At 39.6% G+C, this 26,445-nt stretch overlaps 1 protein-coding gene across 1 annotated transcript in view; it reads left to right on the top strand.

Annotated features, from left to right (window-relative positions):
• Positions 1-26,445, top strand: part of SPG11 (SPG11, spatacsin vesicle trafficking associated) — a 91,110-nt gene that overhangs the window by 17,643 nt on the left and 47,022 nt on the right. The window contains 11 exon segments of the mRNA XM_023757599.1: positions 2,267-2,422; positions 2,812-2,987; positions 8,178-8,354; positions 9,918-9,989; positions 10,273-10,400; positions 10,720-10,895; positions 11,594-11,807; positions 17,273-17,476; positions 21,279-21,385; positions 23,574-23,719; positions 25,411-25,572. Of these exon segments, the coding sequence (XP_023613367.1) occupies positions 2,267-2,422; positions 2,812-2,987; positions 8,178-8,354; positions 9,918-9,989; positions 10,273-10,400; positions 10,720-10,895; positions 11,594-11,807; positions 17,273-17,476; positions 21,279-21,385; positions 23,574-23,719; positions 25,411-25,572 (1,718 nt within the window).

Below are 26,445 nucleotides of genomic sequence, written 5' to 3'. Positions count from 1 at the left end.
GTGCAGAGCTGTCTGGGATGTACAGTGACAGTGCAGCTGGCTGAGTTATGGATTGGGATTTGTTATAAGAATTTTCAGCCTGACTCATCTGCTGTATTACCAATGCTTTTCAAGATTTGGGCTTTCCTTTTTAATAAACAGAAAAGCTAGCTTTTATTCTCGGGCCAGGTAGCCATATAGATCCTACCCTCAGAGGCAAGGGTAACAAAGTATGTTTCCCCCATACAAAAGGTTTATAATCTTAGTAGAGGCCTGGTGCATGGATTCGTGCACTGGTGGGGTACCTCAGCCTGGCCTGCGCCCTCTCGCAATCCAGGACCCCTCGGGGGATGTAGTAGTGCGTGAAGTGGCAGGCAGCTGGGGAGGAGCCGCACTGCTCCCACTCATTGCAGCCCCACTGCGTCTGCCTCTGCCGCTGCTTGGTAGCGCTGCCACAGAGGCAGGAGAGGCTCATGCTGCTGCAGCTGTGCTCCCCAATCGTGAGCCCTGCATCTGGTGCTCCCGCTGGGGGAGCACACTGACCACCAGGGGGAAGCTCCTGCGTTGAGCATCTGCCCACTGGTGGTCAGTGTGCGCCATAGCATCCAGTCGTTCGGTCATTTGGTCTCTTAGGCTTTTATATATATAGGTAATTTTTTTACTTGATGACATATTATAGACATCTTTCTTGTTAATAATAGATATGCCAATTATCTATGGGATTAGCGAACATTTGATTCTGTCCAAAATATCCAGAGACATTTGGTCCAAATCCAAAGGTCCTTGAAAATTGGTCCTGTCATAAACCTCCATGAGCATATTGGTTCATGCCAAATGGTCCTTGACATTTGATCCTGTCAAAAATTTCCATACCGCCCTGGCCAGTGTGGCTCAGTTGGTTGAGTATAGTCCCATGCACCAACATGTCACTGGTTCAATTCCTGATTAGGGCACATGCCTGTGTTACGGACTTGATCCCCAATAGGGGGTGTGCAGGAGGCAACCAATTGTTTCTTTCTCGCATAGCTATTTCTCTTTCTCCTGCTCCCTTCTTTTCTCTGTAAAATCAATAAAAACATATTTTTAAAAAATGTCCATGCTTAGGAAATATCCTTAGGTTCAAACAGCTCATAATGTTTATTTATACTTTTGGTTTACAGGATTAATACATAAAAAATATTATCATGTTGTATTAGTCCAATAATTGTGTGTGGTTGTATTGCCAATAATAATTCTTCTTGCCATGGCTCCTCCTTGGCTGCCATGATAGCCTCACAGGTCATGGCACACGGGATTAAGGTAGATGAGTGGCATGGACCATCAGTGATTATATGGTTGTTATACACTACTGCTTTTTGGTGGTCCGTGATTTCTCATCAATTCACTGTCACCTGCATTGCTCTGCCCTAAAGGATAGGGGGAAGAGTCGGGAAATAAGGAGCGTGGGAATAGCTTTATCTGCTCTCCCAGAGGAAATCCATGTTTCCCATCCTTGTCACTCACGCAGATAAAGTCCTAGAGCTGATGCTGAGATAAACAGGAATCACTTTATTAGGGCCTGTAGCTGACAAATTGGAGATTCAGGGGCCCATATTCCTTGCTTTCACCTGCATGTTTAGGTAATGGTTTTGGAATCAGACAGGCTTAACTTCAAATTTTGACTCTGCTACTTACTTTCCAAATTAGCTTGGGCAAGTTATTTATTCTTTCTGAACCTTAGTTTCCTCATCTATGGAATGGAGCCGTAACATTTACCTCTCAGGTTGTTGAAAGGAATAAATGATATAGCATTTATAAAACTTAAGATAGAGTAGGTGGCAAAATGATAGTTATTGTAATACAGTACCAGTAAATAATGACTAGTAGTAAGTAGAATCACTAAAGTTTGCAGATAGTAAAATTTTATAAAAGTTTTGTGAGCTTTTTTGAGAATTAGACATTAGTCCTTATTCTTTTTTTTTAAAATATATTTTTATTGATTTCAAAGAGGAAGGGAGATGGAGAGGGAGAGAGAGATAGAAACATCAATGATAAGAATCATTGATCGGCTACCTCCTGCATGACCCTTACTGGGGATTGAGCCCACAACAGGGGCATGTGCCCTGACTGGAAATTGAACTGTGACCTCCTGGTTCATAGGTCGGTGCTCAACCACTGAGCCACACTGGCTGGGCGGTCCTCATTTTATGTTTTAAAATATTGCAGCATGGTACTTTTGGATATGTTGTTTTTATTGGGAATATCCTGGTGTTCTTCATGTTAATTAATTTCTTTCATTCTTTCTCAGATGTGGAAGAGCTGACACCAGCATTGGATTTACTTTGCTCAGCAATTAGAGAAAGTAATTCTGAAACCCAAAGCAAAAACTTTTCAGAACAATTACTTAATCTTACACTGTCCTTCCTTAACAAGCAAATAAAGGAGCTTTTTATTCACAGTGAAGGTAAGAATAGCAGCAAAGAAGGGTGCAATTCTCCTATTCCTGTGTTAGAGGTATAAGTGAGCGTATTGCATGAGAGTACATAAGCCAATGGAGTGTCATTTACTAAAGTGGGGTAAAATCAATATGTAGCTGAGTAAGTGATATGGGCTCTAACACTGGGAAAGTTGTCAGAAAGGACTAATCATTGTGAGAAGGGTTGTATTAAATCACAGAACTAATTGTAAATAGGAAAAAGCTCAGATTTTTTTTGTTTGAAATTTTAAAAACACTGAGTTTGAATTTTGGCATTTTCTAGAATTCTTCATAACAGCTGTTGATATATTCTCTCTATATATACACACACATATTTTTATATGTATATGAAGTTGTTATGTTGATGTTTTCCATAGAGTTAGATGAACATCTACAGAAAGGAGTGAACATTTTGACCAGCTACATTAATGAACTTAGAACCTTCATGATAAAGTTTCCTTGGAAGCTAACAGATACTGTAGATGAATATGATGTAAATGAAAATGTCCCCAAAGTAAAGGAGAGCACTATATGGGAGAAACTCAGCATTGAGGTAAATATGAGTAATTATCACTTCTTTTATTTGCCAGATTCATAGGATCTTAGAAAACAATAGAGGAAACAGAATTTAGACTCTACGCTGTGATTCAAAAACTTTGGCAAGGGCTTTAAGTTTTGTAGATTTGGAAATCTCTGGGCACAACTTCAAATTTATGTTTACAAGCTTTGTTATTTAATTCAGAATACAGATAGGCTCCCTCTTAGTGCCACATCTCCTACTTGGCTTCAGTGACAAATACCCAACCCCAAACCCATGAGCAACACTCCCTGAATGGCTAGGGCCATTAAATCTTAAATCTTTGTTTTTTTATATGTATTATTTATTTATTTATTTATTTTGTGGGTTTTGTTTGTTTTTAATCCTCGCCTAAGGATATTTTTCCATTGATTTTTAGAGAGAGTGGAAGGGAGGGGGAGAGGCAGAGAGAGAGAGAAACATTGAGGTGAGAGAGACATCGATTGGTTGCCTCCCACAGGCACCCCAACCAGGGTTGAGCATCAAGCCTGCAACTGAAGGTATGTGCCCTTGACTGGAATTGAACCCAGCACCCTTCAGTCTGAGGGTCAATGCTCTCTCCACTGAGCAAACCGGCTAGGGCAGAGACCTGACCTTTTTATTATAGTACTAGAGGCCCGGTGCACAAAAATTTGTGCACTGACACGGGGGGAGGAGGGGGGCCGGCCCTCAGCCCGACCTGTGCCTTCTCACAGTCTGGGACCCCTCGGGAGATAACCACCTGCTGGCTTAGGCCCGCTCCCCAGGTGGCAGATGGCAGGCCCGATCCCACGGTGCCTGCCCCACTTCCCCAGGTCGCAGATGGCAGGCCCGGATCCCGCGCTGGGTCGCAGATGGCAGGCCCAGATGGCAGCGGGGCAGGCAGTGGCTCACGCTGTCCCACCCCGCTGCCCGAGCCATACATGGGAGGCCCGGATGGCAGCGGGGCGGGCAGCAGATTGCGCTGTACCGCCCCGCTGCCCCGGGTCGCAGATGGCAGGCCTGGATGGCGGCGGGGCGGGCGGCAGCTCGCAGTATGCAAATTTAACGGCCATCTTTGTTGGGTTAATTTGCATACTCTTCTTTTTTTTTCTATTATAATCACCAGTTTATTCTGTTCATCAGATTATTTATTCACTTGATTTTTAGAATCACTTGTTGATAGATGTGTGTTTGTTGTTCATAATTTGTATCTTTACCTTTTTCTTCTTCCTCTTCTTAAAGGATACCTTTCAGCATTTCATATAATACTGGTTTGGTGGTGATGAACTCCTTTAGCTTTTCCTTGTCTGTGAAGCTCTTTATCTGACCTTCAATTCTGAATGATAGCTTTGCTGGATAAAGTAATCTTGGTTGTAGGTTCTTGCTATTCATCACTTTGAATATTTCTTGCCACTCCCTTCTGGCCTGCAAAGTTTCTGTTGAGAAATCAGCTGACAGTCGTATGGGTACTCCCTTGTAGGTAACTGAGTTTCTTTCTCTTGCTGCTTTTAAGATTCTCTCTTTGTCTTTTGCTCTTGGCATTTTAATTATGATGTGTCTTGGTGTGGTCCTCTTTGGATTCCTTTTGTTTGGGGTTCTCTGCGCTTCTGGACTTGTAAGTCTGTTTCTTTCACCAGGTAGGGGAAGTTTTCTGTCATTATTTCTTCAAATAGGTTTTCAATATCTTGGTCTCTCTCTTCTTCTGGCACCCCTATAATTCGGATGTTAGTACGCTTGAAGCTGTCCCAGAGGCTCTTTACACTATCTTCGTATTTTTGGATTCTTTTTTCATTTTGCTTTTCCTGTTGGGTGTTTTTTGCTTCTTAGTATTTCAAATCTTTGACTTGATTCTTGGGATCCTCTAGTCTGCTATTGGGAGTCTGTATAATATTCTTTATTTCAGTCAGTGTATGCTTAATTTCTAGTTGGTCCTTTATCACAACCTCGAGGGTCTCACTAGATTTCTTGAGGGTCTCATTAAGTTTATCGGTGGTTTCTAGAAAATCCTTGAAAAACCTTAAAAGTGTGGTTTTGAACTCTATATCCAGTAGTTTGCTTTCCTCCATTTCTGCCATCTGTGCCCTGTTTCTTTGTCTTCGCATTTTTTTATGCTTCGCTGTGTCGATAGAGTGGCTTTCTGTGCTAGGTGTCCTATAGGGCCCAGTGGCTCAGCCTCCCCAATTACCTGAGGTAGACACTCTCGGTGCACCCCCTTGTGGGCTTTGTGCACAGTCTTATTGTAGTTAATCCTTGATTGTTGTTGGTAACACTGGGAGGGATTGACCTCCAGGCCAATTGGCTGTGAGAATCAGCTGTGTCTGCAGTGGAAGAACTTCTGTGCTGGAGACACCCCTCCGGGGCAAGACTTGCTTCAATGGGGCTTTGGTGCTCACTGAGTCTGCCCCCTGAGTGTGTCCTTTATGAATCTGAGGAGCTGCAATCTGGATGGTCCCACTCTGACCTCCAGGCACACTGGCTCCTGGATCTCTAAGGAGGTGCTAATCTAGCCTCTGCCTGAGGCTATCCAGTAGGAGCCAGCTGTGACACAATGCAAGTTGCCCTGGGGCCTTGGGCCAACTGTAGTTTGTTAGGTAATTATCAGATTGCAAAGGGCCAGGCCTTTCATATGCAAAAGCCTCCGTGTATGGCTTGGGCTGGGCAAGGTCCCAGGGGATCAACAGGGCGGAACGAGCAGTTATGGCTGCTCTCATTCCTGCCCTCAGAGGCCCTGCTTCTCAGTGTCCCGGCAGTCGCTGCAAGCACCCCCAAGAGAAAGCTGCCCTCAAGTTCCGACCGATGCCAGACAGTCCAGTTTCTCCCATATGAGTCTGGGTCCCCAGAGACCCGCCCAGAACTGGAGCTCAGAGCCTGAGACTCCCTCCCGATTGAAAAAGACAACCATGTCCTCAGCCACCAGCCCTCTCCGCATGCGCCTCTGTACCTCTGTATTTTACTTCCGCACCGCACCCCCTCTTAGTCTCGGTATGCTTTTCTCTTTCCTTCTAGTTGTAGAATTTCTACTCAGCCAGCCTTCCTGTGGTTCTGGATGATGTCCATTCCATCTTTTAGTTGTATTTTTGAAGTTGTTGTGGGAGGCAGCAATTTCCGGTGTTTACCTATGCCTCCATCTTGGTTTCTCACATACTTTTCTGATTGGCTGATGGGCGTAGCGAAGGTACGGTCAATTAGCATCTGTCTTTTATTAGTGTAGATCTCTAGGGTCCTCGCCCTCCCCCATTCCCATTCTGCACATTTCCTGTGGTAATCTGTCCCCAAACTGTCCTGTACGCTCCATCTATCCATTAAGGCTATGCCCAATGGGGCTTGTTTCCCTCCCCTACCCACAGGGACTCTCCCAGCCATTCTTACAAATGTCATCAAAGAGCATTTGTATAAAAAGTAGGGGGAATTGGGGAGGAATCTGGTGATCCAGTGTAAAATCAGGGAGACAGGCACTGCTTTTAGCTGGGACTAATTATGGTCTCCCTGTCACCCCAAAGAAACCCTTCTCTCCTCTCTCTGCTCTAGGCTGCTGGACTTTTGTTTGTTTTTTTAAAAAATATTTTTATTGATTTCAGAGAGGAAGAGAAAGAGAGAGATAGAAACATCAATGACGAGAGAGAATCATTGATTGGCTGCCTCCTGCACACACCTACTGGGGATCAAGCTCGCAACCTCGGCATGTACCCTGGCTGGGAATGGAACTGTGACCTCCTGGTTCATAGGTTGACACTCAACCACTGAGCCACACAGGCTGGGCAAGGGCCTGACATTTGGACTTATGCATTCTGCCTGATATTTGAATTGCTGCTGGTGATTCAATCTTAGTAAACTTTTATTTTATGACATTATCACCTGGAAGCATACTTGATTTGAGTCCTATCTCAGATTCTAGTTAAGGTATTTTGCCAGTTAAATTTTCTGTGCTCATTTGATTGCCTTTCTTTTTATAATAGAGGTTAACACAACCAAACTAGTCTAGTGTACTAGACTAGGACTGAAAGAATCCCTCCAACCACTTAGAGAGTCAAAGGCCAAAATAACTTAACCCAGCTGATCAGTATCAGTAGGAGTGAAAGTGATAAGGTTGAAAGGCTGCCAGGTTCAAAGGACTGGTGTTCTTGGGGTGGAGACAGGGAAGTAAAGTACCTAGTGTAACTGCATTTTCTGTATCTCTTATTTATTCTCTAACCAAAAATTACTTGATTTTTTTTCTACTTTATTTGGCTTCTCTTTTACAGTCTCCTTTGCAGGTTTCACCTTCTCTTCCCCACTTTGCACCCCCCTTTAATGTCTTCCAAGGCTCAATCCATGGTCCTCTGCTCTTTTTACTCAAAATCACTGGTTTTTAATTTCGAGGGAGATTATAGTCTACTATACTACTTGAACTCTGCCTCCAAAAACATACACGTTAATGTATGTGTGTGCACATACACACAATTTTGCACATGATTTAATAGGATTTACTTCCTTTCTATTCTCTCTTGGGTTTAGGCCTTCAATTTATGCTTGATTTCTTCTTACTCATATTATTGCAGTAACCTAATGCCTTACTGTCTTGACCTTGAATCCCTTTCAGTCCATTCTCCACATTGCTGCCTGAATATTCTTCCTGATATATATACATATATGTGTATTAATATATGATTATACCATCTCACGCTTTTAAGATCCTTTAGTGTTCCACATGAGTTTCAGGATAAAATCCATCTCACACACAATGCGCTTCATGATGGAACCTCTGCTTTTCTTTCAAGTTTATCTGCTACTCTCCCCAGCTTCCCGCCCCTTCCCCCCCGTTTTATTGAGTAATTTGGAGTTCCCTGAAGACTTGATGCTGTTTCTTGTCTTTATGCCTCTGCACATAATTTTCCCTCTTTTCGGAACTCTTGTCCTCTTTTCTCTTATTTAGATGATTCTCTTCTGAACCCTCCTCTCTAGGACGCTGGGTGACACCTGTATCTTCTCCTTTATCATACAGAACTATAATCAGCACTTTATTTGTGTGTCTTCCACTAGTCTAAAAGCTCTTGGACAGCAGGTTTTGTGTTTCAATCAACTTTATATCCTCCGTGCAAAGACCCAAATGTAGTAGTAGATTTTCAGTAAAAGTTCTGTAGTGGGTGGGTCCTCAAACGTGTAAGTCCATGTTGATAATCATAAAATGGAACTTAAAAAGCGGATTCCCCCCCCCCCTTTTCCTAGGAAGTTATTGCCAATGCCATTTTAGACAACAAAATACCAGAGGCACAAACTTTCTTCAGAATTAATAGTCACCCTGCTCAAAGACTCGAAGAGCTGATTAAAATTGGCCTCGATTTGGTCTTTGACAATTTGAAAAAGAACAATGTAAAGGAAGCCTCTGAACTTTTAAAGAATATGGTGAGTACATAATCCGTTTGTCTGATCTTAAAGTCCCTAAAGTAAGAGAAGATCTCTATGTACTTAATACCGTTTCTGGTTGATATAAGAATTTATTTATGACTGCCCTGGTCATTGGGAAATCAGACTTGTTTCCAGCCAGTGTGAGTCATTTATCTCATAGTTGCAATGGAACTACATACTGATATGATGAGAATGTGCAGCCTTTTCATGTAGATGTGGTAGAATGAATATTTTTATGACATGGAAGGCCTTAATCCTTTAAAAAGGCCAAGGTGAAGCTTCAATTTTTTAGTACAAATGCTCAAATCGGAGCTTAGTTACATTTCTTTTATAACCTTTTGGGTGCCTGGTCAGGAGAAGACAAGATTTTTCTCTGTTTGCAATGATGCAATGAACTCAACACGTGTTGGCCACCTTTGGACTGCTGTTACTGATTTGTAACTTGAAAGGCCACAGTTGACCAAGGCCCAGCCTTCCCCACCCCACAAGATGTAGACAGGCACTTGAGTTGACCTACTGAATAGCAAATAATAAAGCCAAAATTTTACCCCCCGCCCCCAAAAAAAGAATTGATTTGTATTCATAGTTGTATCACAGACTAAGAAATTCGTGTAGCTTTTAGTAGGAAATAATGACAGTAATACTAAAATGGTTTTTGTGTACTGAGAACTTTCTTGAGGATATATATATTTTAAATACATTTTTATTGATATCAGAGAGGAAGGAAGAGGGAGAGATAGAAACATCAATGATGAGAGAGAATCATGGATCGGCTACCTCCTGCACACCCCATACTGGGGATCAAGCCTCAACTGGGCATGTGCCCTGACCGGGAATGGAACTGTGACCTCCTGGTTCATAGGTCAATGCTCAACCACTGAACAACACTGGCCGGGTTCTTGAAGATATTTTTGATTCAAGTTTCCATCATTTGCTCTCTGTTAGACTTAGCACTTTGGTTAGAAGTAGGCAGTGTTTTTCGTCATAGGCTTCACACAAGGCCAAGCCTGCATAGGATCTTATTATTTGTTGGGGGCAATTCTATATTGTGCATGTGACCGCTTACACCTCCATTTGAATTTTCTAATAGCCTATATCTTTGCTTCGTGCTCCATGGTTTTACTTCATTTAAGGAGGAGAAATCCTAGAGGTGGGACTCCTGGACTAAACTAAGTTGTGGCCCTAATCTTCATGGTCAGGGTCTTAGCCATGGCAACTTTCTGGAAGTGTAGAGGAGTGAAACTACGTAAGAGTTGTTATTTGTATTGACTTTTGTTTTTAAGTGAACCATCATAGCAGATACCTGTAGTTTTGGTCCAATGGTAGCCTGTTATTACCTTAAATTGTTCGATGTGCTGCCTTTATTCTGGCAAAATGCTTAAGGACTTTAGGCAGAGGCAGTAAATATGTATGATAAATGTAGAAAATGAATGTTCACAAGAGCAGGAAAGCTGTGGAATTTTATACATGTGTATAACAGAGTATTTCTGTATACAACATAGATATTTATATTTAAAATAGCTCCATTACAAAATTAAGTTTTTTCTATGTTTATTGTAGGGCTTTGATGTAAAAGACCAGTTGCTCAAGATATGCTTCTATACAACTGATAAAAATATACGGGACTTTTTGGTAGGTAAAGGTGAGACTATGTAGTTTACATTTTCTAGTAAACCTGGTGAAATTTAAAAATAAATTATTTTAAAATTCAACTGACATCCAGTAAGTAAAAGTAAGACAACTTCTTTATCTTTTTAAATGATCACTTTGCCTTTGTGGTAAAGGAAAATTTGTGTGAATATATACATTACCTCAAAAATTCAAAATACAATTCTTAGGTGGCATGTAATTTCATGACATTTGTTTTGCAATGTACTTGATTTTTGTGAGGTCACTGCTTTACTTTTTATTCAAGGTTGAAATTTTAAAAGAAAAAAATTCTTTTTCTGAAAAAGAGAAAAGAACTATAGACTTCGTGCATCAAGTTGAGAAGTTTTATTCAGAACATTTGCAAGAAAATATGCAGATCCAGTCCTTTCCCAGGTAGTCTCATTAGCCCCCTTTTGGTAATATGGGAAGAATATTTTAGATCGTGTTTAGTTTTTAATTGTTAGTGAGCACAGATTTCTTCAGTGGAACTGAGCTTATATTCCCTATGAAGGTAAAACTTGTCCATAAGAGACTCAGGTATTTCCTTTTCTTTCAATATGCACATAATCAGATATATATTTTTAAGATAATAAATATAACATTATGAATATTAAAGTATGTGTTCCCCAAAAGAACAATAGTTTTTGAGCAGATAAAGAGAAATGATGCTTTTGCCTTCAAAATTAAAAAAAAAACTATATCACTGTTTCAGGTATTGGATAATGGAGCAAGACTTTTTCAAGCACAGGTCTGTTTTGGACTCATTCCTGAAATATGATCATAAAGATAAACTTAATAAACAGAACCACAGAATTGCATTAAATTGGGCTCAGTGGTGGAACCAACTAACACAAGAATCTATCCTCCTTCCCAGGATAAATCCAGAAGGCAAGTGTGAGAAAGCCTGAAATCTGAACATATTGAATGAGTATTAAATTAAGCTGTAGTATATTTTGGTGTCTCTCCATTTTAGAATTCCTTTGGGGGGAAAAAATTCAGTTGCTTTAAAATGCAAGTCAGTAAGACTTCTTATCTCAAGGTTTCTGTAAGGGACTTGTAATAGTGAAAGAAAAAAGTTGTATGTTTCAGTAAATTGAGACTTCAAGGCTGAATTCTCTTATTTGCCTCAAAGTGACATTCTTTATTTTTCCCAATAGTCTTTGAGTTTCTTGTGTAAACTAAAGATCTATATCAGTTGGGGTTCCAGGGAATAACTAACAATGGTAAACAGTGGTAATTCAGAGGGTGTCAAATTCATGTTTATTATTATAGCCAAAGTTTTCATTTACATTAAGAAAAAGAAAAGGGGGAAAGAGACCTGAAAAGATAAATGAAACAGACAGCTAATTCCCAAGTTTTACTTAACAACGGTACTAATAAGCAACATTTTGCTCTTCCTACAGCTGAATATTGATTATAAAATGAACAGCAACATAAAAGAGGAAAATAGTAGAAGAAAAGGGCCTGAATATTCATATATAAAAATTTGTCCATTTTGTCATATTTACTCAGTTGATTAGTGTTGAGTTTTGTGTCAATAATCATAACTCATTGCTATTTTAAAATGTATTTTGTTCTTTATGTAGAATATAAATCATATTCCCCTGAAGCCCTCTGGAGATACCTCACAGCTCGCCATGATTGGCTAAGCATTACCTCGTGGATTGGAGAATTTCAAACCCAGAATAGTTATTCTTCACTTCAGCAGAACAAATGGCCTCCTCTGACTATTGATATTATTGATCAGGGTACTTGCTGCAACAACAACATGAGGAATAAAATTTTAGATGAGCTGGCCAGGTACTATAACTGTGGGGAAGAGTAATAAGAAATAATTCTGTAGTGTTTCCTTTGCAGTGCCATGAATTCAATGGAACATTGTTTCATAGTATTTTAAAATTGAAAGGGCATTATTGAGGTTTTAAAATCACATGTTTTTAGCATTATAGTGACTAAGCTCTCAAATTCTATATTTGCTTTGGTGTGGAAATGGTAAGCTGTCAGTGGGGCTACAGGGACCAAGGGCAAGAGCTTAGTATCCTGTAATGTCTCCCACTCTTCTCACTGAAGCCATATGCTATGTATGGTCTTGAACTAAAGAGGATTACTCAGGTAAGAAATTAGTGAGGGGAAGGGACTTCTGAAGTGGTAAGGAAAGACTTTAAACTTTAATTTCTAAAAATAATTCTCTTAGATCAAACCATGTGAACTTGCCATTTGTGTGGGTCAAAAATGGATGAATAATCAGCTATTTCATATTGTTCAACCTAATCTATCTTCCTAAGCCAGTGGTCGGCAAACCGCGGCTTGCGAGCCACATGCAGCTCTTTGGTCCCTTGAGTGTGGCTCTTCCACAAAATATCGACTTCTGCACATGGGCCACGAAGTTTCAATCGCACTGTACGTGCCCACCCGCACGTGGTATTTTGTGGAAGAGCCACACTCAAGGGGCCAAAGAGCCGCATGTGGCTCGCAAGCTGCGGTTTGCCGACCACTGTCCTAAGCTATCAAAATAATATATGGAGACTTAAATGTGTTAATTTTTTAAATTTCTTAAACTTACTTCCCATATATTACTTTATTTTATAGTTATACTTATTGGGGAAGTATAGCTGTATTATTTACCCAACTTAAAGTTGTGGAATCCAGAGAAGTTAAGAGCTTTGCCCAGCCGAACCGGTTTGGCTCAGTGGATAGAGCGTCGGCCTGCGGACTGAAGGGTCCCAGGTTCGATTCTGGTCAAGGGCATGTACCTTGGTTGCGGGCACATCCCCAGTGGAGGGCGTGCAGGAGGCAGCTGATTGATCTCTCTCATCGATGTTTCTAGCTCTCTATCCCTCTCCCTTCTTCTCTGTAAGAAATCAATAAAATATATTTAAAAATATATATATTTAAAAAAAAAAAAAAAAGAGCTTTGCCCAATCCAGTACTTACAGGCTTTAATTCGTTTTTTCGTTTTTTACCCCTGTCTTTGTAGTCATTCTTCTTCCCATTGCACTAAATTCTCCTATTAAAAGTAAGTTTAATATAACTTGTATGCTTATTAATTATTTTGGTTAATATTTGATTAAATAGCTAATATATGTATGATTTAACATGAATTATGATAATGAACTATTGAGATCTACTACATTAACAGATTAAGGGAAAAAATACCACCCTGATAGATACACAAAAGCATTTGATAAAATTCAACATCTATTTATGATAAAAGCCATTAGCAAACTAAGAATAGATGCAATTCCCTTAACTTGAAAAGGGTGTCTAAAAAACAGTCTTCTAGCCCTAGCCGGTTTGGCTTAGTGGATAGATAGAGCATCAGCGTCTAGACTGAAGGGTCCCAGGTTCGGTTCCAGTAAAGGACACATACCTAAGTTGCAGGCTCCTCCCTGGCCTAGGCCCTGGGGAGGGGGGCGGGGGGGCTGGTCAGAGCCCTGGTCGGGGTTCATGCAGGAGGCAACCAATATTTCTGTCTTTCCCTCTCTCTTCCACTCTCTAAAAAAAAAAAATCAGTGGAGCCCTGGCCGGTTTGGCTCAGTGGATAGAGTGTCAGCCTGCGGACTGAGGGAGTCCCAGGTTCGATTCTGGTCAAGGGCATTACCTTGGTTGCGGGCACATCCCCAGTAGGGGGTGTGCAGGAGGCAGCTGGTTGATGTTTCGCTCTCATCAATGTTTCTAACTCTATCCCTCTCCCTTTCTCTCTGCAAAAAATCAATAAAAATATATTTTTAAAAAATCAATGGAAAAATATCCTCAGGTGAGGATTAAAGAAATAAAAACAATCTTCTAGCTAACATTATACTTAATGGTGAAAGTCACAAGCATTCTCTTAGATTTGGAATAAGATAAGCCTGTTATCAATTCTTCTCAAAATAATCTTTAGATATAGTGCAATCTCAATAAAAATCCCAGCAGAATTTCTTCTGGATTGTGATAAGCTGATTATAAATATTAATATAGAAATGCCAAGGGTCAAGAATAGCCTTAAAAAAGAACTTGCCCTTGAGAGATTAAAACTTATTCTAAAGCTATAGCAATTAAGACATTGGGAGTGTTAATGGAGGGATAGACAAATATACCAGTAGAACAGAAGAGTGAGCATAGAAACAGACTTATATATGTTCACTTTATATATGACAAAGGGAACACCACAGAACAGTGGGAAATGAATAGTCTTTTCACCAAATGGGCCTGGGGTGACTGGATGATAGTTTTATGGGGGAAAGTTAAATTGAACCCTCTGCCTATATCATGCATAAAGTCAATTCCAGGTAGATTTTTAAACTTAAATATCAAATGTAAAACTATAAAGCTTTTAGAAGTTACAGAAGAATATGTTCATGACCGTGGGAGTAGTGTATGCTTTCTAAAAGGCCTGAAGGGGCAAAGGAAGAGAACAATTAGTGAGATCAAGAGAGCTGCCTGGCAGGAATTGGGTCTCTTAGAGAAGAGTATCAGCCAACCTGCACAGTGTCAGTCACCCAGCACAGAGAGAGCTAAGGCATCCCCACCCCATCTTTTTCTGACTCTTATCTCCTGGTAGGAGTCTCCCTTAGGGCAAACCAAAACAGAAGCCTGAGGGCACTGGAGTCTTCTTGAGCAACTGATACAGGTGAGCTTTCAAGGACACAGAGCAGGAGAAGAGTAGAGCTTGGATCTGAAGGGGAAGATACCCCACAATTAGGCATTTCATAAAGAGGAAGCAAAAATAGCCAATAAACATGTAAAAAGGTGCTCTTCCTCATTTATAGTCATGGGAACATGAATTTATTTTACAAAAAAAAATCTAGGAACAACTGCAATGACCATCAAAGGTAGAGTAGATAAATAAAATCCTATATAATAAAAGCCTAATATGCTAAGTGTCCAGGCAGCCAGTCGGCTGTTCAACCAATCAAAGCGTAATATGCTAATGATATGCTAAGGCCACTCAACCGCTCACTATGACGTGCACTGACCACCAGGGGGCAGACGCTCTGACTGGTAAGTTAGCTTGCTGCTGGGGTCCGGCCCATTGGGACTGAGTGAGATGGGCCGGACATGCCCTGGAGCCCTCCTGCGTCCCTCCCTGACTGGCCAACCTCCTGTGTCCCCCCCTGCCCCGATCATGCACCGGTGGGGTCCCTCAGCCTGGCCTGTGCCCTCTTGCAATCTGGGACTCCTCGGGGGATGTCGGAGAGCCAGTTTTGGCCCAACAGTGAAATGACCGGGTTGCTATGACGCACACTGACCACCAGGGGGCAGACAGTAAATGCAGGAGCTGCCCCTTGGTGGTCAGTGCGTCCCTACAGGCTCACAGATGTTGTATCCCCCAGCAGTGGTGGGACCCTCTCCTTTTTCACCAGAATTTGGACATCCCCTGAGGGCTCCTGGCCTGCAAGGGGGCACAGCCCAGGCTGGGGGACCCCCCCCCCCCCCCCGCCCAGTGCATGAATTTCGTGCTCCGGGCCTCTAGTGTATTATAATCATACAGTGTAATATATAACAAGACTAACAAACTGTAGCCACAGGTATCAACATAGTTATATTTCATAATGTGGAATAGAAGAATGTTCCATAATGTACCAGAATGTGTTTGTTTTGTTTGTTTTTTAATCCTCACCTGAGGACATGCTTAGAGAAAGGAGGGGAGAGAGAAACATTGATGTGAAAGAGAAACATCGACTGGTTGCCTTCCATACATGCCCCCAACCAGGGATCAAACCCACAACCAAGGTATGTGTCCTAACCAGGAATTGAACTGGCAACCTTTTCGTGCACAGGACAATACTCAACTAACTGAGCCATGCAAACCTGGCAAATGTTTTATTTCTAAATAAAGTTTAAAATAGGCAAAACCAAACCATATATTATTTGAGATTACATATATGAATGCTAAAACTATGACTAAAACTAAGGGAATGGTTATCACAAAAGTCAAGGTAGCAAAGGAGATGCAGTGGAGAAGGTGCTATAATCTGGATGGTGGTTACATGGTTTTTCTTTCTTTTTTTTTTTTTTACATCTATTTATGATAAAAGCCATTAGCTTTTACCTTTGGTTTTTATCTTTTTAAAACCTCTTGGTTTTTATCTTTAAAAGATATACATATATATGTATATGTATATACATATACATATATATATATTTTTTAATTTTTTAATTGATTTCATAGAGGGAGAGAAACATCAATGATGAGAGAGAATCATTGATTGGCTACCTCCTGCACACCCCCTACTGGGGACTGAGCCTGCAACCTAGGCATATGCCCTTGACCAGAATTGAACCCGGGACCTTTCAGTCCGCAGGCCGCTCTAGCCACTGAACCAAACTGGCTAGGGCAACATGGTATTTCTTTAAACTCCATATAATATATATATATATATATATTAATATGTTTGTATTGGTTTTAGAGAAAAAGGAAGGAAGAGGGACAGAGAGATGGAAATGTCGATTGGCTACCTCCTGCATGCCCCCTCCCGGGATGGAGTCCACAGCTCGGGCATGTGCCCTGACCGGGAGTTGAACCATGACCTCCTGGTTCATAGGTTGACGCTCAACCACTGAGCCACACCGGCTGGGTCATATAATATATTTTCTGTATTCCTTTATATGGTGTATATGATGTTTTTAATAGTAAATTTGTAAAAAGTAATATTTCAATGCAAATTTCTACTGTTTGGTAGTTGGTTTATTTAAATTAGTCTGCTTTAGTTTCTCCATCATTTTGTTTGTATATTTTGGTGAATTTCTCAGTGCTTAAAACATCTAGCTTCAAAAGCTAACCACTGTTGCATACTGGATTGTATAGTTCCAGCCAAAACCAAAAAAAATGTAGATAGCTTAGTTTAGGTTTTTGAAATATTTAAGATAACTCAAGACTGTCATTACCACCTTTAAATACTACAATGATTCAGAAACCTTTGTTGGAAACCAGCAAAATATGACTCATAATGTATTTATAGAGTAAAAATTGGCAGTCTTAATTTTTAAATACTTTTTAAAAAAAATACAATAAGTCCTTAACGTTGTTGATAGGTTTTGTGACTTTAAGTGAAACGACGTATAATGAAACAGTTTTACCACAGACTACTTGATAAAAACAAGAGTTAAGTTACATTGGCATCTCATCAATATTATAAGTTATGACAAAATGGCATTGAGAGAAACAAAAGAACATTATGTGAGGACCTTCTGTAGCTGAGACTTAAATTCATGGAAGTGGTTTGGTGTGCTCTGAATCTAGCAACTTCTTAAATTTTCCATCTCTTAAACCTGCCCTTTAGGAATGGGATTTTTCTTAGATCTGAACTAGAAGACTTTGAACTCTTCCTCCAAAGACTGAACCGTATTGGGGGTGTGATGCAAGATACCCTCCCTGTTCACAACTACAAGTCCAAAGAAGGTTGGGATTTCCATTCTCACTTCATTCTTTATTGTTTGGAACACAGTCTGCAGTATCTTCTTTATGTCTATCTCGACTGTTACAAGTAAGTACTGAGAGTGATTTGTCCTTGAGCAGGTCTTCATGTTTCCTTTTCCACTTATACTTGTATGTGACAAGAACAAAATATTGAGCATTCACTGGAGGAATACTGATCTTCCTGAAGTAGTTCCCTCACTGCAGCACTTGGTACATCTTTTAGTTTCATGCTACATTCAACTAAATGCTTACCATGTTTTTTGTTTTTTGGTGATGTTAAATCTGTAAGCTCTCTGTTAGCCTTTTAAATAATTAGAGATTAGAATGAAGTGAAAGAAATGCTTTAAAAGTTAAAAAGAGAGGAAGAGACTAAAGGTTAACTTGGGAGTTCTTTGATACGTTCATTACCAGGCAAATGTTAAACAACTTTGAATTCATAGCCACTGCAGGTTAGATATGTTCTAAAATTTACATTTGGATGGATGGGTGGGTAGATTGATGGATAGATATACAGACATGCACCAACATATACCTACTTAAGATTAACTTGCAGAATCATATCTGTGGCCAGTGTTCATTGCTATTGGGTCAGTAATAATAATAGTAGTAATCTCTAATATATGAATGCTTACAACGTTCTTGGCACTTAGATTATCTTACTAATCTTCACAAAAACCCTATGAATGGTTACTTTTTGACAGATGAGGAAACTGAAGCTTCAAGTGAGACTAAGTGTCTTACTATGGCACACAGCTAGTAAATGGCAAAGTCAGATTTAATTCTACTTATGTTTGATTCTAGAGCCCACTTTCAGTATGCTAATGAGAACATTTAAATGTGTGTAGTAAAAACTAGAAATTCAAACTGGGTATATTTCTGGTTCATATCATTGAGGCTTAATTACACACAGAGATGTTTTTCCCAAAGCTACTGGCAAGAGATGATTTAAAAGCCATATTTTCAAAGGACCTATTCTGAGCCTTAACTCCTTAGTCCTAGCTTCTCTGTAGTTGTGTAAAGGGTTTTAAAAACCTCTTAAGTTTGAAAATGTTAAAGAGTTTTTATTGTAAAAACTAGTAGCCCGGTGCACGAAATTCGTGCACATTGAAAGGGAATTAATTAGAGGAACGTAATTTGGACTCATTAATATCAATAATATGTGAGCATGAGGCAGTCTGTCTTTCTGAAATTCAATGACATGAATTTTAACTATTACTTTGCCAAATAAATGGAATTTACAGATATCATTTAAAAGAGCATTCAGCTTAATATTAAAAACTCTGGCCACCAAGTCAGGTCTGTTTTCAACTTTTTGCCAGCGTTGTAAATTGTTTGCAATATCTGCTCATTTGGGGTTGCATGTCATGGTTATGAATAAATTTGGCTTGCCATATTTACATGGTTATGAATAAATTGGGCTTGCCATATTCATGGTTATGAATAAATTGGGCTCATTACAATTGCCACAGCATCCTGATATCACTGCTGCATTATTTCTGGGACTACCCTCAGAAGATGGAAGTATTATCATTTTACCAATCGGCACATTGTCCTTTTCAGATCTAGATTTGAGATAATCCATCAAAACACTATATTTTTCAATTCTCAACTTAGATTTGTTTGCTTTGATGAAATTTATCCGATTGGCCTCCATTTTTTAATATGAATCCACGATAAACTGTTGAGTTAATTTTCCTGCATTTAAAATAGGATTGAACGTGTCCCGCACAGAGAGATGAAATCCATAATACTGCATTTGTGTGACTAGTGTCCTTACATTTTGTCTAGTATTATTGTCGATTACACTGTTGTCTCTGAGTCTTAATGCAATATCTGTTCCCCAGCCTTGTTCATCATGTGGAAAAAGAATAAGATATGTCATTGCATCTAATGTAGGAAACAGGATATTGATTTGTTTCATTTTAGTGGCATTTGGATTATTGGGATCTGGTTTACAATGAATGAGCAAGTCCCTTTCAAAAGGAGTTTCTTCATCTTCGTTTCTGAATATGACAGCAACCTCGGTTACACGGGGAGAATTATATCTACCTGGGTCACTGTTGCAATCGTATTTAATCGCCATTGTTACCTCTGTGGGAGCAATACCTTTTGCTGCTGCTTCAGATTGGGCTTCCTTTTCTACCTCATGTAGCATCTTGTATGATTTTGTTAATTCATTTATGTCATGCATGAGGTTGTTGATGTTGATCATGTGTCTTTCTGAGCAGCCCTGGTTTTCTGGCATTGCTAATCTTTTACTTGTAGCTTCAGCTGTATCCAAAATAGAGAGTTGAGCAAACTTCCGAGAAACACCATCCGAAGGATGTAAAGTTCCAGTACGGTGATAAACTTGTCTGTGTATTCTAAAACAGTATGGCCCATATCCTGATGGCGATGCAATATTTGCACTCATGGAAGCAAAAGCAAAAGAACTATTTATGGAACAAATATTTTCCATGAAATTTTTACTGTCAGAATCTTCGTTTGTCATTAATCTTTTTAAATATGTCGGATAATCTGGAAAATGTATATCATTTGGACAGACTTTCCCTTTGCTACAACATTGAGTAAATTTCCCATCGGATGGTTTTTCATCCGAGAAACTGGGTAATAGGCAAAATTTACATTGAACAGTCATTCCACCACAACTATGTTCGAGGATTGCATCGTCATGTACTCCATTTTCGCTGAGAAGGCAGTTCCTACCGGTATTGGTCGTACTTGTTGATGACTGTTCTCTCAACATATTCTGTCGTCGCCACCACCTTCTTTCAACTTCAGAGGCACGTTGGTCTGTAGACATTTTCTGTTGATAACGCCGGTGTTTTTCGGCATCAGAGTGACGTTTTTCCAGTAGCTGGTGTTCAGATACATCTTGTCGCAGGCACGCCTTCTTTCAAGATCAGATGCATGCTGCTCTGCAGACACTTTCTGTCGATAATGCCGGCATCTTTTGGCTGCAAAGCTATGTTGTATCAACAGTTGTTCTTTAGACATAGTCCCACCTCTCTACTGTCACGGTCTGAGATGCAAGTGAATGAGAGTCCTGGCTATCAGGCCACTGAGAGCTGTCTGACCAAAGGCTGATTCTGGCTGATTCTGTGGGGGTGGGACTTCCTCCTCCCTGCTGTCAGTTTCCACAGCTGTGATGAGGAAGCTGGGGTGACAGAGGGAGCTGTGCCCTCCAAGCCACCCTCTCTCTTGCTCTGCTCTATGTCCAGCGGTCTCCTGCTCTGCCAAGTCCTCCAAATCTCCCGCTCTCCGCCGGCAAGGTCCTGGGAGCCCGTGGGTGTGGCTAGGCGCAGGCGGCTGTGCCTCCCCAACTGGCGAAAGTCCTGGGAGCCCACAGGCGTGGCTATGGCCTTGCCTCTGGGGCCGGTGAAAGTCCCGGGAGCCAGCGGCCCCAGTCACCGACGCCTCCTGGGGCGCTTGACACCTGCGTATGCAAATTAGCCACCATCTTTGTCAGATAATTTGCATAGTCACTTGGATTGGCTTGTGGGTGTGGCTTCAGTGTAGCGGAGGGATGGCTAATTTGCATGTTTCTCTTTTATTATATAGGATAATAAAATACAAAGTATTTTAAAGTACAAGTTATCTGTTAATCTTATACAAAGCTGGTAATATTGTATTATGGTAGTAAACACAGTTTAAATATTATTATCTCTGTCTCTAAAATTTTCCTCTATTTCCAGATCATAAGGAATATGTAAAACACAACACAAATGGGAGTACATATATTATATTTACTTTTTAATTTCGAGATTCTTTTTTTAAAGCTAGTTATTACCTGAGCAAACAGGGTTGTAATTATCTGTCTTATCTTGCATGTTAATCAGATAATTTGTTTTCTTTTGTTTTATATACAGGCTTAGTCCTCCAAATTGTTCCTTTTTGGGAAAAAAAGAATTACATGAAACTCACCCTTGGTTTGAATTTTTAGTTCAGTGTCGAGAAGTTTCTAGTAACTTAACAGGTATGGGTACTGTATTAAATACAAAAATTTCTTTGAATAAGTAACTGGTCTATTGAGTGGCATTTAACTTGTGAACTTTTTTAAATAAATCATTTGGCTGTAGACAAATATCTGGCTATAATCTAGTCTCAAGCTTTGTTTAAGAAGCAGAAGATCAAAACTGTTAACCTCTCCCGAGCCAAGAAAAACCAGGCAGAGCAGACAGTATATAGTTGTTTCCTTTTCCTCTCATTCTCCTGTTCTATTTTCTTTGGCTATCTCTCTTCCTACCAGTTTATTATAGGCTGAATTCCTGCTCTCCGGCAAATTGGCACCCTTTTCCAATGAAGAAGTGGTCTGTCTTTTAGGAAGGAACTCCAGATGGAGTGAAAAGATATGCACAGTACGTGTGGGCTTGCGTCTTCTGTGGCAGAGCTGCTGACAGAGAACATTGCTCTAATTATAATCAGATAGAACTGCCCTGTGAGCCCTGAGGGTATTATTCCAGAGATTCAGGGAAAGGGCAAGGAATGTTAACAGCCAGTCTTTCACTTTTATGTAATGTCCGGTTTCTTTCCAAATGAAGAATTTTTTCCTAATGTGTTCTTTTGTTTTGTTTTGTTTGTTATTTTTGGTGCTGATTACAAAGTAATATATGTTCATTGTAAAAAAATAAATAATTGGAAGCCACAGAAACTATTGAGAAGATAACATGCCCATGGGTAGATAGCCTAGGTAGATAGGAAGATCCATAGGTAGCTCTTGATATATTGTAATGTATTTTGTTCTAGTTATTGTCTCCATGCTCTTTTTGGTCTATAGTATTTCATTCATCTAACAAATATTTATTGAGCTCCTACCTTGCAACAGTCTGTAAATGCTAGGGATACAAGAAATATTTGTGGCCCTAACTGGTTTGGCTCAGTGGATAGAGCGTCGGCCTGTGGACTGAAAGGTCCCAGGTTCAATTCCAGTCAAGGGCATGTACCTTGATTGTGGGCACATCCCCAGTAGGAGGTGTGCAGGAGGCAGCTAATCAATGTTTCTAACTCTCTATCCCTCTCTCTTCCTCTCTGTAAAAAAATCAATAAAATATATATTTTTAAAAAAAGAAACGTTTGTGTATTTGTATACTGTTTTTCCCCCCATATAGTAATTATAAGAACTTTCCTGTGTTCCTGGAAACAATGACCATTTTATGTTTACATAATATTTCTTTGTATGCATATATTCATTTAATTTACTACTCTCTCATTTATTAGCATTGAGACTGCTTTTTTTCTCCTGTAAATAATAGTCTTAAGTATATTTGAACATGAAATTTTTGTCTTGTTTCAGATTTTTTCTTTCTTTTTTTGTTTGTTTGTTATCTTCACCCGAGGATATTTTTCCACTGAATTTCAGAGAGAGTGGAAGAGAGAAGGAAAGACAGAGAAATATTGATGTGAGAGAAACACATCAATTGGTTGCCTCCTGCTTGCGCCCTAACCAGGGCCTGGGCTGGGGAGGAACCTGCAACCAAGGTATGTGCCTTTGACCAGAATCAAACCCAGGACCCTTTGGTTCACAGGCCAATGCTTTATCCACTAAGCCAAATCTTCCAGGGCCAGATTATTTCTTTAGATAGGTTTTTGGATATGAAATTACTGGGTCAAAGGTTATACACACTTTGAATGTTCTTGCTATAAGACCAGATTGCTTTCTAAGGGGTTTGTACCATAAGTCCCAGCTATTCTACACACCCTGTCCAGCTCTCTGATTGACGATGATTATTTTTTAAAATCATTGCTGTTTTGATAGGTGATATATGGCATCTAATTAATGTGCATTTCTGTATTGTTAGTGAATTACATATTTTTATGGTTGGACATTTATAGTTTCTCTTTTGTGAAATGGTTATTTCTTTTGTACATTTATTTGTTAGTATTTGGGGCATTGTTTTGTAGAAGCTCTTGGCTAAAGACATTAATCCTTAGGTTGTCATCTGTTGTTAATTTTCCCCCTAGTTCATTACTACCCTTCAGTTTTTTAATATAAGTTTTTGTTTTTACATAGACAAATCTTTCATTTTTCTCTTTGTGATATTTTCCTATTGCTTTTAAATTTAGAAAGTCCTTCCTCTGGAGAGAGTTAAAATTAATTTTTTTTCTCAGAATTATATAATTCTTAATTTACATTAAGGAGAAAAACATACTCTTTTATTTTCCAGATCCTAAACTGATCTTCCAGGCTAGCCTTGCAAATGCTCAAATACTGATTCCCAGCAACCAGGCCAGTGTCAGCAGTATGCTGTTGGAAGGACATACCCTCCTGGCCCTTGCTACCACAATGTATGCTCCTGGTGGTGTCAGCCAGGTATGGACAGTACCTCTACCTATTATGGCGAAATAGGACTGATTTTAAATTTAGCAGAAATATCTATGGATTTTCTAGAAATCAGTTGTATTCAAATATAACCACTCATATTAAAAAACTGTGGTATGTCTACACAATGGAATACTATGCCGCTATAAAAAAGAAGGAACTTTTACCATTTGCAACAGCATGGTTGGAACTGGAGAGCATTATGCTAAGCGAAATAAGCCAGTCGGACAAAGATAAATATCACATGATCTCACTCATGAGGGATATAATGATCAGTATAATTTGATGAACAAGAATAGATCCAGCGACAGATGGTAGGGGAGGGGGGGTTAGAGAGCAACCAAAGGACTTGTATGCATGCATATTTGCATAACCAATGGACACAGACATTGGGGCGGTGGGGGCTTGCCTGGGGTGGGAATGACTGGGGGGCAGGGGAGTCAATTGGCATAAAAGATAAATAAATAAGAAAAGGGACACTGGTCACCTTAATGGATGGTGTCCACAATAGCAGTATTTTATTTTAAAACAGAAATAAAACAGAAATTCCATGCAATATATGTATATATGTATGTATATATATATATATATATATCCACTCATAAGTATTTTATTAGATTAAAAGAGCATAAAACAAGGGTGAATTTTGAAATTTTATATCCTCTTAAATTGAAAGGGAACTAATATGTTGTAGAGAGATTATTTTTCCCTTTTATTTGTTTTCTAATGTTCTAGGTTCATTTTCAGGATTGAATTAGGATCTGATTGTTTCTGGGAGTAAGTATACTTTAGATCTGTGACTTGGGAATTATTTTGTACTATTTGCCCTCTTAGGTAAAAGGGAAGTCATAATTTTTAGCTATGTAAATTCTTTTGAGGGACCCAATAGAAATTTGCCCATCTCTGCATTTTTGAAAATTATAATGTGCCTGGTTAGAGGGAACATAAGAATGCTTTTAAACATTTTATCTTCAAAGATTTCTCTTTTAGATTGTTGCAATATACCTTAACTTATATGGTTATTTACTTCTCTGTTCTTAATCACCTTTCAGAAATTAGTCATAGAGTAACATGAAAGCTGAATAAGCATCATCTAGTCTAGTAGTTATTTTTCTTTTAAAATATTTACTATTTAATATCTAATTCAATATTTAATATTTTAAGTAATATAGTAACAGTCCTTTTTCAAACAGCTTTTCCACACAGTTTGAAAACCACTGATCGAGCTGAAGTTCCTCATTTTGTAGGTGAAGAATCTAAAGCCTAATGTTAAATATCTAGCCTGAGACCACACGGTAGTTTGTCTTAGAACCAGAACAAGATCTATTGTTTTCTGACTCCTTTTTTAAAAAAAATTTTTTTTTGACTTTTAGAGAGAGAGAAAGGGAAAGGGAGAGAGAGATAGAAACATTGTTAACAGAGAAACATTGATCGGCTGCCTCTTGCACGCCCTCTGGGTATGTGCCCTGATCGGGAATCGAAGCAGCAACCTCTTGGTTCATAGGTCCACGCTCAACCACTGAGCCACACAGGCTGGGTGGCTTCTGACTCCTTGACCAATGTTATTTTCACCACCATGTACTCTCAAGCTAATCTTGTTTCACAGGTTCTTGTGAAAAAAGAGCAAATTTGGAGAAGAAAAGAACATTACTGTATACCATGTTATCTGTCTTCTTATTTAGGTTGTTCAGAATGAAGAAAATGAGAGCTGTTTGAAAAAAGTAGATCCCCAGCTACTGAAGATGGCATTAACTCCTTATCCCAAGCTAAAAACTGCTCTCTTCCCACAGTACACTGCCCCTAGTGTCCTACCACCGGATATTACACTCTACCACCTTATTCAGGTACAGTAGTTATTTAGGTGGCTGGTATTTAGGAGCATCAGACAGGATTCAACCAGGGAAACAGAAACCACTCTGGGTCTTTCAAATAGAGAACAGTTAATGTAGAGACCACAAATTTTCCCTTGATTTAAAATCGAAGCTGCTCTTTCCTTAGACATCTAAATGCTGACTTAATAGTTCTCTTTTCTCCTATATTCCTCCCACCATGTGTTTATAGTCTTTGCTAAACCTTTGGCCTAGACAGATTTCAAACAGCCACTGCTCCCTGCTCTCAATTTTCTGACTGACTTGACCTTAGTCTGCTTTTTTCTTTGTTGTTCATGTTTTGATCATCACATACATTTTTTAAAAATATATTTTTATTGATTTCAGAGAGGAAAGGAGAGACAGATAGAGACATCAATGATGAGAGAGAATCATTGATCAGCTGCCTTCTGCATACACCTCCCACTGGGGATCGAGCCCACAACCTGGCCATTTGCCCTGACCGGGAATCAAACTGTGACATCCTGGTTCATGGGTCAACGCTCAACCACTGAGCCATGCTGGCTGGGCACATATATTTCTTTAACTCTTGATCTGATTATCTTACTCTCCCTTTCCTGATCTGCCTTAGCTTACCTTGTCATGTTTACGTGGTAATATATTCTAGCGTCTAGCCTCTTAGTCCTCTTGCCTTTTGATTCCAAAAACATTTCTAAAGTCGATTTTACATTATAATTAATGCTGCTTCTACCAAAAGAGAGTGCACTCTGCACACATAATTTGAAGTGAAGAGAGTCTTTAAAAGGAACACAGCCAGTTCTATTTTTATTAAAATAGAAAAGTGTCTCATACATTCTTTTTTGTGTTCAGCTATGTTCAAAGAATTTA

Source organism: Myotis lucifugus, unplaced genomic scaffold (genome assembly GCF_000147115.1).
Source record: "Myotis lucifugus unplaced genomic scaffold, Myoluc2.0 scaffold_109, whole genome shotgun sequence".
Classification (NCBI taxonomy): domain Eukaryota; kingdom Metazoa; phylum Chordata; class Mammalia; order Chiroptera; family Vespertilionidae; genus Myotis; species Myotis lucifugus.
Note: the sequence above shows the minus strand (reverse complement) of the source record. Positions and strands in the feature narration are given on the sequence as shown.